Here is a 14,536-nt window from a genome sequence, read left to right on the forward strand (position 1 = left end):
CATATCAAAAGGTCTACTCGCAATTGAGGTTACACACCACCATTAATTACTGCATGCAGTCCAGTACAATTTCTATGTCAGAATATATTCTGTGAAAAATACAACACTGTCGAGGGGGTCATGTGACTACTAATTTTAGGGAGTGCTCTCAATTGACACGTACCATTCAAAAACATCAACAAAGGTCGACCACAAAATTAAAGAAAGAAAGAAAGAAATGTTTTATTTAACGACGCACTCAACACATTTTATTTACGGCTACATGGCGTCAGACATATGGTTAAGGACCACACAGATTTTGAGAGGAAACCCGCTGTCGCCACTACATGGGCTACTCTTTCCGATTAGCAGCAAGGGATCTTTTATTTGCGCTTCTCATAGGCATGATAGCACAAACCATGGCAGTTGTTATCAGTTGGCCAGCCTCAGGCCAGAACACCGCCTCGTGTTGCTGTTATACAAGTGGCACCACTTGCACAGTTGTTATCAGTTGGCCAGCCTCAGGCCAGAACACCGCCTCGTGTTGCTGTTATACAAGTGGCACCACTTGCACAGTTGTTAACAGTTGGCCAGCCTCAGGCCAGAACACCGCCTCGTGTTGCTGTTATACAAGTGGCACCATTTGCACAGTTGTTATCAGTTGGCCAGCCTCAGGCCAGAACACCGCCTCGTGTTGCTGTTATACAAGTGGCACCACTTGCACAGTTGTTATCAGTTAGCCACCCTCAGGCCAGAACACCGCCTCGTGTTGCTGTTATACAAGTGGCACCACTTGCACAGTTGTTATCAGTTAGTACTACATATAAAAAGTAACTTCAAACCAGTGTGTTATTTAAATACTACAGAGGTCGGCCTACTGTAATCATCAAAGAATGATTTCAAAAAGCATGTCCGAATTTTGTAGTATATTATTTTATGAAGAACGTTTTCCTAAACCGAACTATATTAAGCTGCTACAAGAGGTAACGACACGACAAATGTTGGTGTGTGGCCTGAATTAATTTTGATGAGTATCTATTTGTAGACTGTTATACCATGAAAGGTATTCATATCGTGTGAACACGGTTATAATTTAAATAGTCTGAATCCTAATATTTAATTATATATCTTTACACTGTAATATAATAAACTGTATTTATCTTGTTAGATGTGTATCAAGAAAAGTATGCACTATTGTACATAAACTCTTCGTCACGCGAATCACGAAAGTGAACTTTGACTTATTATTAAAGTGATAGACCCTAGTTTATACACACTAAGGCATATTTTTCACCCAGACCCTAGTTTCAACACTAAGTTTGGATAAGTTACAAACCTGTAACAAATTTGGATACAACAGAGTGAAACAAGAGTCTGCGACGTTGAAATACCCTTAAAACAGACTAAAATGCGACTTCATAACCGTTATTTCTCAGACGCACGTGTGTTTTTAAAAATATGAAAAATGCATTTTGTAGTATTAGAAACACCAGGATGACCAAAACACTTCGGTTGTACGGAAATGAATAGTCTAAACAATACAATATAAGTAATGTTTGATTTCGGTGATCATAAACGGCTCTAATAGAGAAAAACATGCCTTAGTGTTTACAAACTAGGGTCTGTCACTAAGAAAACTAGTGAATTGCTTCAAACGATCACTAATACTAGCAGGCACACGGCCGGATCAGCACAAAATAACGGGTTTCTTTTTAATCCTGGAAGAAAACAAACTCGCTCATAGAAAAATCAGGAGGCTCACCGTTTTGTGCCACGTCATGTGTGTCACGCTAACAGTATTTGCTAATGGACTGATTAATCATTGTAGTAATCAGTTATAGCTTTTGCTTTGAAACACAATTATCACATAGGGTTTTTCATTCTTTGATGTCCAAAAAAAAAGAAAAAAAGAAAAAGAAACAAACATATAAACAAACAAACAAACAACAAAACATACTTCAACAAACAATAATATTATATAATAATAACAATTTATCTATACTAATAAATGGAATATTTGGCTGTAATTGTTATGGACATATAATTTAAGATATAATATATACATTTTAAAACAAGAATTAACTTAATATAATTATAATGGATAATTTCAAAGTTGCGAAATGTAAATATTGCATCGCTAATTACATGCCCACAAAACATTATATAACATTTCATTAACCAGTTCACTATTTGTATAAATATATTTTATTGAAAAAATTAAATAAGAGTAACCGACAAGTTAATACATGACGTCACAGTTTTAATGTTAATAGCATCTCCATGTTGACAAAGAACAGACTGCTATTTTAAGGGATATGCAATGGATGTTTTCTATGTAGTTATATTTGTGAAAAATAAGGATTCTTGTGGAAACCACTGTTTACGCCGAATTGCAGCACATTACAATTTGTGTAATAGTATTTATAAGCTCATTGTGCAAAGATTATAGGAGAGATAGATTATTTGGTAGTTATTTATCACAAATAATTACGTATAAAACAATAATAGAGAAATGACGAAATGGCGAAATGCTACTTTAATGACAACTTTCTTTTCTTTCTTTTTTTTTCTTCTCCTTTTCCTCCGTTTTTATTTGTTTATTTTTATTTTTATTTTTACGGGAGTAAATTAAGTATAAACCAATGAGTTCACTGTATTTCTAAAACAAAAAGTATTTTACGTGATCTTTAATAATATGACCAAAACGTAAATTAGCTGTTACACCCAATTAATAATAACATTAACGTGTTACCTGATTATACTTCAGAACAACAGGTGTTTAAAGTACGCCACGCCAAGTAACCTAGCTAGCTAGTCCTTTTTTCAAATTCCAATTCTCTATTGCATTTAGTTTTTACAACTTATCAGCATTATACAAACATAAACAATAAATAAATAAATACTGTACAGGATAAATGTCAGAACGTTAATTACCCTACCGACTATATATAATACTGTGTGTATATAAAATTAGCTAATTCAGTATATCACAGTTTTTCTTACTACTATATTAATTAGATGAATGTCATTATTGGACATAACCAGAGGTAAGGGGTAATTATTGTGCTACCTGGGTAGACGTTCTGTATACTATTTGTTATTTTTGTACCGTATAGTATTTTTTCCCACAGCTTTTTACACTGTTTTGACATACATGTAATTATAGATATATATATATATATATATATATATATATATTTTTTTTTTTTTTTAATGTAAATAATAATTTGCATATACTTACCCTTGTTTGACACTCAATGGCCCGGGGGGTAGACCAGTGCTAAAACGCTCGCTTGATGTGCGATCGATGTAGGATCGATTCTTGTCGGTGGGCCCATTGGGCTATTTCTCGTTCCAACCGGTGCTCCACAACTGGTATAACAAAGGCCGTGGTATGTACTATCCTGTTTGTGGGATGGTGCAAATAACAGATCCCTTGTTGCTAATCGAAAAGAGTAGCCCACGAAGTGGCGACAGCGGCTTTCCTCTCTCAATATCTGTGTGGTCCTTAACCATATGTCTGACGCCATATAACCGTAAATAAAATGTGTTGAGTGCGTCGTTAAATAAAACATTTCCTTTTCCCCCAATAGCCGATGTGTATTTTGTGTTACTGTGTCGTTAAACATTCATTCATTCCCAATAGCCGATGTGTATTTTGTGTTAGGGTGTCGTTAAACATTCATTCATTCCCAATAGCCGATGTGTATTTTGTTAGGGTGTCGTTAAACATTTATTCATTCCCAATAGCCGATGTGTATTTTGTGTTACGGTGTTGTTAAACATTCATTCATTCCCAATAGTCGATGTGTATTTTGTTAGGGTGTCGTTAAACATTTATTCATTCCCAATAGCCGATGTGTATTTTGTGTTACGGTGTTGTTAAACATTCATTCATTCCCAATAGCCGATGTGTATTTTGTGTTAGGGTGTCGTTAAACATTCATTCATTCCCAATAGCCTATGTGTATTTTGTTAGGGTGTCGTTAAATATTTATTCATTCCCAATAGCCGATGTGTATTTTGTGTTAGGGTGTCGTTAAACATTCATTCATTCCCAATAGCCGATGTGTATTTTGTGTTAAGGTGTCGTTAAACATTCATTCATTCTCAATAGTCGGTGTGTATTTTGTGTTAGGGTGTCGTTAAACATGTGTTCATTCATTCAGGTTGTGTACTGTACAGCAATACTGATGTTATATCATTTATTCCAATAATTTATTTCTTACATTATTTGCTCCTACTAAATATTTCCCAAGATTGTTAAGTTATTTAATATTACCAGTACTTACAGAAGTTCCATAAGTTTAAAAAAATTTAGAAGTCTTAGGTAATAATGTTTTGTAAATTTGGTTCTTAGATTACTGAATCTCGGACATTGGAGAATAAAGTGATGTTCATCTTCTATTTCATTGTTATTACAAAGTGTGTATATTATTTGAGATCTTTCAAGGGTTTTTCATCAATCGAATTATATACTTAACTTATGAGCACACATTCTAATTTTAGCTATTTCTTTTAAACGACAAAATGACCGTGTTGAGTTAAATTCGCGAAAGCACGCCGCTAACGTACAACAAAACGTCTTCGAGTTACAAGAAAATAAACGCCCGGAATCGCATCTTTGATATCAGAGCAATATATTTTAATCATCTTATTGAAATCAAGCTTGATAGAAATTCTTTCAAGCTTTTCTCGTAATTACTGGAAACAAGACCCTGGTGTTACCGTGTCAGTCTCCTGTTACTTCTAAAATTCCAGGATGCTGCATAGTATTAAATGACAACCAAAAAAACATAGTAACTTAAATATTTCATCCGCCATTAAACTGATATTAAAAGCATTGCTTTTACATTAAAGGGCGATGTAATCAATCGGCGTTCTGCAATGAGATGATATTGTTATTGATAGTCATGTATATCCTTTCTTTTTTAATGATTTTCTAAAAAGACAAAAATAAAATAAATACATGATATCGATCTCCGTGTGGCTTTATTGCCGAGATAAAGTTTCACCTGTCAGATGAGTAAAAACGGAGCCAGGTCTTCAATTCGCCATTAAAAGCGAAGATTGGATCTGAATCTGCAGTGATTGAAACTGCCGAGTTATTGGTAAAAACAATGCCATGGATAGCGGCCTCGCGTGTCGCCTTGGCCATTTAACTGTAATGCGAGACACAGTTTAATATTATACATTTACCCTGGAGCAAGACAAACGTTTATTTCCCATCAAATATCAGCCGATACCTAACGGTGACACATCCTGTATCAAATGCATATGTGTAGATATTAATTACCATCGGAATATGTCTTCGTGTTTTTTAATAATATGACTCTTGGGAGTGGCGGACAGATTGAACTATTTTTCAAGGTCTTTTTCTTGTAAACATAATATAAATTGACCTTTGTAATCTAAAATGTAGAAAATACATTTTGAAGAAACAAAGAATAAGCATTAATGCATCAAACAGATGTAATGGAAGACTGTAGGGTGATTTCATCTGATAATTAACAACATCACACTCATAACTAGTAGCTGTTGGTTAAAAAAGGTACAGAAATTAAATTTATTTCTGTTTAACGACACCACTAGAGCACATTAATTAATTAATTAATTAACCATCCGCTACCGAATGTCAAACTTTGGCTCAGACTATCAACTGCCAGTACAAATTCGCCATTTTTTATTTTTTATTATTATTATGTTTTGGGGGTTTTTTGTTGTTTTTTTTGCTCTCACGACTTCCACGACTGTCCAGTTGTACGTCTGAGCGCTCTTACAACTCGACTATCGTCGTATAACCCACCAGTTGTTAATTTTAACGCAACCATCGAGTTGGCCAACTTCGTCGTGTCAGTTGACAGTATGAGCCAAGCTAAAGTGAAAAAAAAAGTCATAAACGTCATATAAACGTAGAGGGTTTCTTCTGAAGACTATGTGTTAAAACATTATCAAATGTTTGTCGAACAGCCAGTGATTAATAAACCATTGTGGCGTCGTTAAATAAAACCAACAAGAACTTTGTCCTTTGAAGACAGTGTCACAATTATCAAATATTGGAAACCCAATGGTCAGGGGCGAATCCAGGAAATATTTTGCAAGGGGATTAACGAGAAATGGTGAACCAACTCGTCAAAAGACGATGCCATTGAAAACAAAAATAAAAAGGGTGGATATTTTTGGGGGAGACAGGTCCGTTGATTCACCCTTGAATCTGGCTCTGTTTGCAAATGTGCTTTAGTGGTGTTGTTCAGCAAAAACTAAAAACTAAAATAAAAAAATAAATAAAATAAAAATAAAACATGTTAACTCTTTTTGTAGTTGTTGGGTTTTTTGTTGTTTTGGGGTTGGTTTTCATACTAACCAGTACATTTGTTTGTTACAGAAGCCCACGACGCCCTTCACAGTTTCTCGTGCAACATGCTGGCGTCGAGACACTGCAACGAGTGCGCCTACAAAGAAACACCCATGCCACGATGATGGCGTTCAGTTGGAAGACACAGTTCAAGAACTAAAGGAAACGTTTTAGAAAGTTGTGTGGAAAAAAAACCCACAACATTCGAGCGGATCATTAACCGTCTTGTTTTTGTTTTATAAACCAAAGAAATAAACTCTTGCTAAAAGTGTGGAGTCGAAATCCAAACGAGTCAAGCACGTTGTAGGAAGTGCTTAGATGACGTTATATACGGTGTGAATGACGTTAAAATAGGACCTCGTTTTACGAAGCGATCTTAGTGCTACGATCGCCTTAAGTGCGTGTCAGTGGCACATGTACATTTACGTGTTAGTCGTATCCTATTCTTGTTGAACAATAATCTCCGATTCAAAATAAAAGCTCAGTTCAGGTTAACCAACAAATTCATAAATGTTTGTTATGTGTTTAAAAGATTAAAGAATAGAAATATGAAACAAATGTAGCGTTCGAAATAAAATCATTAGCATTTGTTTTGAATACGAAATTCGATTGATTCTCGGGTCTAGACAAAAGATAACTTCCTGGAACTTGCTGCTCATGTGACGGCAGATTTAATGTCGACATGTATTAATATACATACAATTCCAGCAGGAATATTAAGGGTGTTTTGGACTCAGGATCGTGATAACGATATGTGAATGATAGTTGAGGGGCACATACTTTTTAGTAGAATACATAAGCACTTTTTAATAAATGTATATAGACATGTATATAGTAGGACCAAAAGGAAAATGTTTTGGGCGTCATGTGGAGCTGGGGGGGGGGGGGGGGGGTATTGGTTCGTCACGTTCCTATGGTCAGATAAAAACAAACCTATTTAAAAGACGTCCTAGGAGGAGTTTAAATAATGTTATCGCAAGAGCTAGAAGCTGTTATAGAAGGATCTTATAGGACATTATAGGACATTATAGGACCACTTAGTAACCGTTTAGGAGCTTAGATGTCAGAGAAGGCAATCTAATGCAAAACTGTCTCATATATTATAGTATATATAGTATGTGACATGCGTCACGGTTCTTATTAGTGCTGTGTACTAGATATTAATGTATACTAGTTTACGTACATAAGGCCAAACAACAAAACACGTCGGTTTCTGGTCAGACTTATGCGGCTTCTTCTTTTTTTTTTTTTTTTTTTTTTTTTTTTTTTTAAACATGGACTGCACAGAAAAGGTAGATATATTTAGGTTTTTTTATGTCCTCCTCGTCTGCTTTGGTCCATCCTCAATGGCCATGGTGTCCCCTCCCTTGCCTTGGTACCCTAAATATTTTTTTTGGCCGCACATTTTTTAAAAGACGTTATGCTCTTCATTCAGAATAACATGCCGTGTTTTAGAGTGAAAATAAAGACAGCTAATGTTCTAAACCAGCATATTAAAGCAAGGGCTATATGCTGGCGTGAACCCATTACCTGTCTTTAATTTCCGGCAACAATTGACGTCATACCGCGGAAAATAAAATTAAAATGTTGACGCGCGAGGGTCAAAATTGATGCGCGCGCTGACCAGAGACCAGACATTTATTTTGTTTGGCCTAACAGACATCATATATTCACATAAACACAATAATTAAATCCTGAATATCTCTTTGTTCGTTGGATTTTTTTAAATTTATTGTAGCTATATATTTTATGTAATAGGTATTAATTATTTGATTGTATTTACAAACGACAATGGCAGCATAATGTCAAGATGGAAATCTTTTTTTTCAATAGAAACTCATTCGTCTTCTAACGTAATTCTACCCTTGATGCGAGAGAACCATTCTGGGGAGAGATTTACGAATTCGTAAAATCAGTTTTTAGTTTCTGAGGTACGTACCTTTTCTTTCACAACCCCCCCCCCCCCCCCCCACACACACACACACACACACACACACTAATTGTGAGCTATTATAAACACCAAAACGATCAGAAACACGTTGAATTTGTTAAAATTAATAATTTAAAATTAATAAAATACTAAACTAAATAAGTTAAACATTAAAAAATTAAATTAATAACTTTACAAAATAATGAAAATATTTATTAATATTTTTAGGCTTAAAAAATACAACTTAAAAAGAAGTGTTTTAAAAATAAAAAACGTTTTAAAATTTGTTTTTAACTTTAAAAAACTTTATTTAAAAAAATATAAAAACTTAATAATATGTATAATAATAACTTTAAAAATTAATTTTGTGCTACTACAAACTAGGACGATCAGAAACAAATTGAACTTGCTAAAATTAATAACTTAAGCAAAAGGTTGTACATATACTTAATGTGCAAGCTAACGAAAACAAATTAATTTTTTTAAAAACGCTGTAGTGGATAAAATTAATATACACAGCCATTGAACTTTATGGTAATATGCTTTAAGTTGCTAGTATATTTACTTTTGACTACGTGGGATATAATTGTGTTACACAAAAACTTTTATTTTAGATACAGAGTAATATTAATAAAGTATTACACGTAGACGCCAGAAAATGGCAGCGGTTGCAGGGCTTGAAACAGCCTGTGGCCAGGTCGCCAAATGCGACCAATGACCCGTTTGGGCGACTTAAATATTAAAAAATAATGGCGTTAGTCGCCCAAATAATATTATTTGGGCGATCTTCTTTAGAGCTATAAAATATGAGCCACTATTAATATTTGTATTGCATATATTTATTCCACGTTAAAATCTTGCTCATAGTTCATGGTTTGCTTACCTTAATTTGCCAACATCCATTATTATTTTTTGGGGCCACCATATTTTTAGCGAGTTTCGAGCCCTGAGTTGGGGGAGGGGTACTTGCATATTAATATTAATTTCCACTGGGAGAATTAAATATCTCATAGTTAGAGGGGCCAGTACCCACCCCACCCCACTCCAAATATAAATAAATAAAATAAAATAACACAATACTCCCCACCAACCTGTACCCACCCCTTATGTCGGTGACTATGTTACAGTTAAGTTGGGTATGCGACCTAATTCAGTTTCTCCATATTCTATTCATCTGCTTACCTTCTAGCAAATAATTTCCCACTGGTCACAAAGATAGCATTGTGTAGACGATCAACCCACTCGGGCAATACACATATATTTAATTTTCCTGCAAGAAAATAGGGATGCCGAGTAACATTTAACATATTTAAAGAATGTTTCTTTTACTAGCAACTGATATTCGCACTTGTATTTTTTATCGCACTCTCCACTTGTTGTTTTTCGTTCAGTGTACCTTACAACCTTACATTAACAACTGTATACACAATAGATGTATGTAAATATATTTGGAATAAATAATTAAAGTCCGAACTAAATTATTAACAACTACAATAAATTGCTCTCCTACCTTTATTTTTCATTAGATTTTACCCACATTTTGTCCAGAAAGAAATCTTGAAAAAAAACATTACACTGACACAGATTCCACATACCAGATGATAACTGTCACCAATATCAACTTCACTGAGATCCCATAGGGCAAAAACCATGTAATGTTGTGCCGGATGAGATATAAAAGGAAACGTGATGACGTCATATTAATTTTTTTAAGACATTTGTTGTGTTTAAAGACACCACTGGAGCACATTGATTTCATATTAATTACGTCACATACTTTGGAGGCTTTCACCGCTCTTGAAAAAAAAAAGTAAAATGCAGACGGTAGAAAACTGCATGTATTTTGCCCTATACGATTTCAGCGAAGTCGATATTGGTGACATCGTTGCAGTCTCATATGTGGAATCTGTATCACTGTAATGGTTTTTTTTTCACAACTTGTGTCTGGACAAAATTGGGGGGGGGGGGGATGTAACGGTAATTAAAGGTAGGAGAGTAATTTATCGTAGTTGTTAACAATTTGGTTCGGACTTTAAGAATTTTAACAAATAATCACCGTCACCTACTACCGTACCTATCAGGGCTGCAGCTGGTTTTAGTCCATAACGACTTCAACTGTGACCCGGAAGGTTTTGCTTTGGTGCGAGACTGTCACTACTGCCGGAAGTAGTGCTCGCCATTTTGAGCACAATACTCATCATTAAGAAACGCAAATGGCATCTACTCAGAGTTAGGTAGTTAGCTGTATCTGTGTCCTTGTGGATGATGTGTTATGTATGTACCTCACAGTGTGGTCTATTTTGTGTATATAACAGTCTGTGATGCAATATTACGTGTACATTTATAAATAAAATTATTCAATCGCCAGCTATTGTTTTGTTGTAGATTTCAGTGTATGTAAAATATACAATTATAAGTACTTGGGGCTGAGTTCGCATCCCGGTACTGGTGTCCACTAGAACCAGCATTAACGGCACAATGGATTGGTGTAAGGTAACCACTGGCGTAGCCAGGATTTTATATTGGGGGGGGGGGGGGGGGGGGGGGGGGGGGCACCCATATTGGGGGTGGGGGTGGGGGTGGGTGCAATCCACACTATATATGTATGCATGTATGTATGTATGATTTGATAAAATTTAATAGTTTTTAAAAAGTGTGATTGGCCCCCTGCCCCCCTCCCTACGCTCCCCCCCCCCCCACTCCTCCTTGCGCCACTGAAGTTAACTACGCCGACTTCTCACTCATTAACAACTAGCGGAATGTCCTGGACAGACAACTCAGATAGCTCATAGTTTTTCGCCCAGGACAGCGTGCTTCAACCTTAATTGGACATAAATTAAAATGAAATGAATGAATGAATGAAATGTATTTGTTAAACACAATGTAATTAATGTTTGGCGGTACTGCAATCAAGGACGCATGCGCACACATATATATACATACGCACACTCAAAGACACACACACACACACATAAACACACACGCACACGCACATACAAACACACACACATACACACACACACACACACACATGGAGAGAGATAGAGAATACTACACGAATGACCTATAAGGTGTATACTACCAAATCAAATCCCACTGACAATAGTAACATAATTTATATGGCTAAAACACCTTCCTACAGCGTATCAATCGACATAAACGCCACGGATATAAATACTACCACCCCTCACACTTAAAGTGAATCAGAAAACATTGGGGGTGAAACTGCTCATTGACTACCCTAGTTCTGCACAAACTCGGAGTACTGTTTTTGCAGGTACCCATCACATGTTCCAAGCACAAGGCTAATTGACACAGTGGTACTAGATGACATAAAATGCATACATTTTTTGTCGAGATGAAACTATTTCTTTTTTACAGCCAACACACTCACATTTATCACCAATCACAGGACTTATGGTGTTAACGTCTCTATAAAAGTATCAAAGTTTGGTGCATCTCGAACTTTGACCCAGCCGGACGTTATTTGGTTTAGTACTACCTATAGATATCATTTATCTTAAAACAATTTGTTTTAAATGTATCGAACGTTAGATACGTTTTTAAACAACGAGTTATAAGATAAATGGTATTTAACGGACACGAATATAGCATTATATTTCTTACAAAGCTTCAAAAACGAGGTTTTAAGCTAATCCAAACTTCTTTTCTGTTTAAAACCTATTTACAGCCCTTTCGCTCGTAGCTAACTTACGCGTCACAGACAAATCAAATTTCAGGTTAATCTGTACGTCACAGGTCACAGTGGTCACCTAGGAGCAGCCTACGTATGTCTTTAAATTGTTATCACACATATATGTGTTTACAGTATGTGTTATTAAAAATAACAAATGATGTTCTCACTAACGGTTGTTTAAGAAGGCTATATAAGGTGACAAAATAAATAAAATTGTTTTCCTAAAACGTATGATTTTGGACATAACCGGTTCTGGTCGGTAGGGTAACTGTGTGTAGTGACATAAAAGTAGTTAGAATCATGTCTGCCTTGGATTCGTAAGAGGCAATGATGCAAGCATAACTATTAATTTAAATACACATTCAATCTTTTGATCAACGAAAGAAGTGGAATGTTAACTTTGTTTAAAGTTAAAGTTTGTTTTGTTTGACGACATCACTAGAGCACATTGATTTATTAATCATCGGTTATTAGATGTCAAACATTTGGTAATTTTAACATATATATTCTGAGAGAGAAAACCCACTACATTTTTCTATTAGTATCAAGTGATCTTGTATATGTACCATCCCACATTTGATATGCCAGTCGTGGTCCACTGGCTGGAACGTGAAATAGTCCTATGAACCCAACGACGAGGATCAATCCTAGACCGACCGCGCATCACGCGAGCGCTTTACCAGTGGGCTACGTTCCACCTTGCCTGTATAATAAATTAGAATGGCAGTCCTCCTTACCGTCCTGTTAACGACACATTAGCACATTTTTAAATTACGGCTCTTTGGTGTTTAACAAGATGAAGAGAAAAGGCCGGTTTATGCAACGTAGACTACCTTACCCAAAAAATGCATTTTCCCCATAGACAGGACCGTATACCACGACTTTTGGTGTACCAGTTGTGACGCACTGATTGGAATATAGGTGAAACAATTGAGTCAATCGAGGGCGATCAATCCCGTGAAATCGCACCTCAGTCGAGCACTCTTCAACTCGTGACTCATTTACATACAAAATTCCTATGACCATCCAAGCTTTTAATCATTATTGTTTAACATCCTAATATTCATTCGTTAAAGCTATATTTCGGTAACACTTCTAAGTTCGGTTACATTTCCGGTCTGGAGCCCGCCGCGGGAAAACGTGTTTGTTTCGCCTGTACACACTGCACGTGCTTTCGTGCGCTCGACTTGGCAATCATCCATTTTGTTTTGTTTTTGTCAACGAAATGGAGTTTTTTACTGGGATTTATTTTGCCAATGGAACTGATTGAATGCAGGTACGCTTCTCGTTTCGACAGCTTGCACCACAAGGTTGGATTCTTTTTTAGCGAGATTCCTTGCCCACACGTCGTTTTTCCGTGACTCGTATGTCGGCCATTCAGCAGAACCCACGGTTGTTCGCGTTCGCGTTACCTGTCCGAGCCTGTCCTAGCAGCATTGGAAGATTGACCGCCCTACTCTAAGAAGAAATAGGAAGCGGGGTCGGCCCCTACTACTATTTTCTAGACTACTTTGTTTTATATTGATACCATCTCGTATCCTGCAGAGTCAGGCCCGTCCGCACCACTGTACCAACCCATGACGACTGGACTATACCCTAGTCTGATTCTCTCTCGTTCAGACATATCCGGCTTCTCGTGATCTGTATTTCAGCACAGCACTACACCTTCAACGTCTAATGACTGTCAGTCTAGGGTTTTCTTGACGGGGTGCAACTCATCACGTCACTACAAGCTCATCTTCATAAATCAAGGCTAATATTCGTTCCTCGTATTCAGCCTTGATACATGTCGTCAAGAAATCGTGCCACAAAATGCTTAAATTTCATTGGATGCGATGAGATCTGATTGCAACGAATCGCAACGCTCCTTATAGATTCCCTTGTTATTGTAAACAAAGATGGCAGCGTCAGCGTCCGTGGAAACGTGTCGTGTTTGTCACGATATGGTCTCACTACATAGATGTCATCTGCCACTGAAACTCATGTTAAACTGCCCAACTTCAAGCGAAGATTGCCCATAGAACGGGTTCTCGTTGGCACTAACAACATACACCATTGCGAACATACATTATACAAGCATTTATTTTCACTCCAAAAGAACATTTCCGTCTCAGTTTTTAGCTATTTGACCGCATCTGGCAGTAGTACCGGTCCGAACAGGTGGTTCATTAACCGATTCACTCCGGCTGTCACTTGCGCTATATACCCATGTCCCAAAAGGTCGATGCACAATATTACAAAATAGCATGGGCAAAATACAGCCAGAAGGCTTACCATTAAACATACATATTGTTTTAATTCTTCACCATTTCCTAGAAGTGAATATGTGAACCATAACATGTGTCACAATTAGGAACTATAGTGGACCGTCATCAATCAGCTCTCACCCGGAGGTGATCTGTGTAGTGAGACCTATGTTAAAAAAAGGTTTCGGCGGTTAATTTTTCATATTGCTTTCAAGATTGTCTCATGTTACCGATGCTGTGATTGGTCAGCGATGTCATCGTGTAAGGGACATAATCGGTTTTACAAATTTTCTTCCAATAGAGGGCGCTAGAAGTGGATATCAGTAATC

The 14,536-nt window shown here is 36.5% G+C and overlaps 1 protein-coding gene across 1 annotated transcript in view; it reads left to right on the plus strand.

Annotated features, from left to right (window-relative positions):
• The window catches only part of LOC121379232 (SKI family transcriptional corepressor 1-like), a 57,030-nt gene extending 49,839 nt beyond the window's left edge, over nucleotides 1-7,191 (plus strand). The window contains exon 10 of the mRNA XM_041507749.1: nucleotides 6,365-7,191. Within this exon, the coding sequence (XP_041363683.1) occupies nucleotides 6,365-6,459 (95 nt within the window). The 3' untranslated portion in view covers nucleotides 6,460-7,191. The remainder of the gene's footprint in view (nucleotides 1-6,364) is intronic.
• Nucleotides 7,192-14,536: the final 7,345 nt, after the last annotated feature.

This window comes from Gigantopelta aegis, chromosome 2, assembly GCF_016097555.1.
Source record: "Gigantopelta aegis isolate Gae_Host chromosome 2, Gae_host_genome, whole genome shotgun sequence".
Taxonomy (NCBI): Eukaryota; Metazoa; Mollusca; class Gastropoda; order Neomphalida; family Peltospiridae; genus Gigantopelta; species Gigantopelta aegis.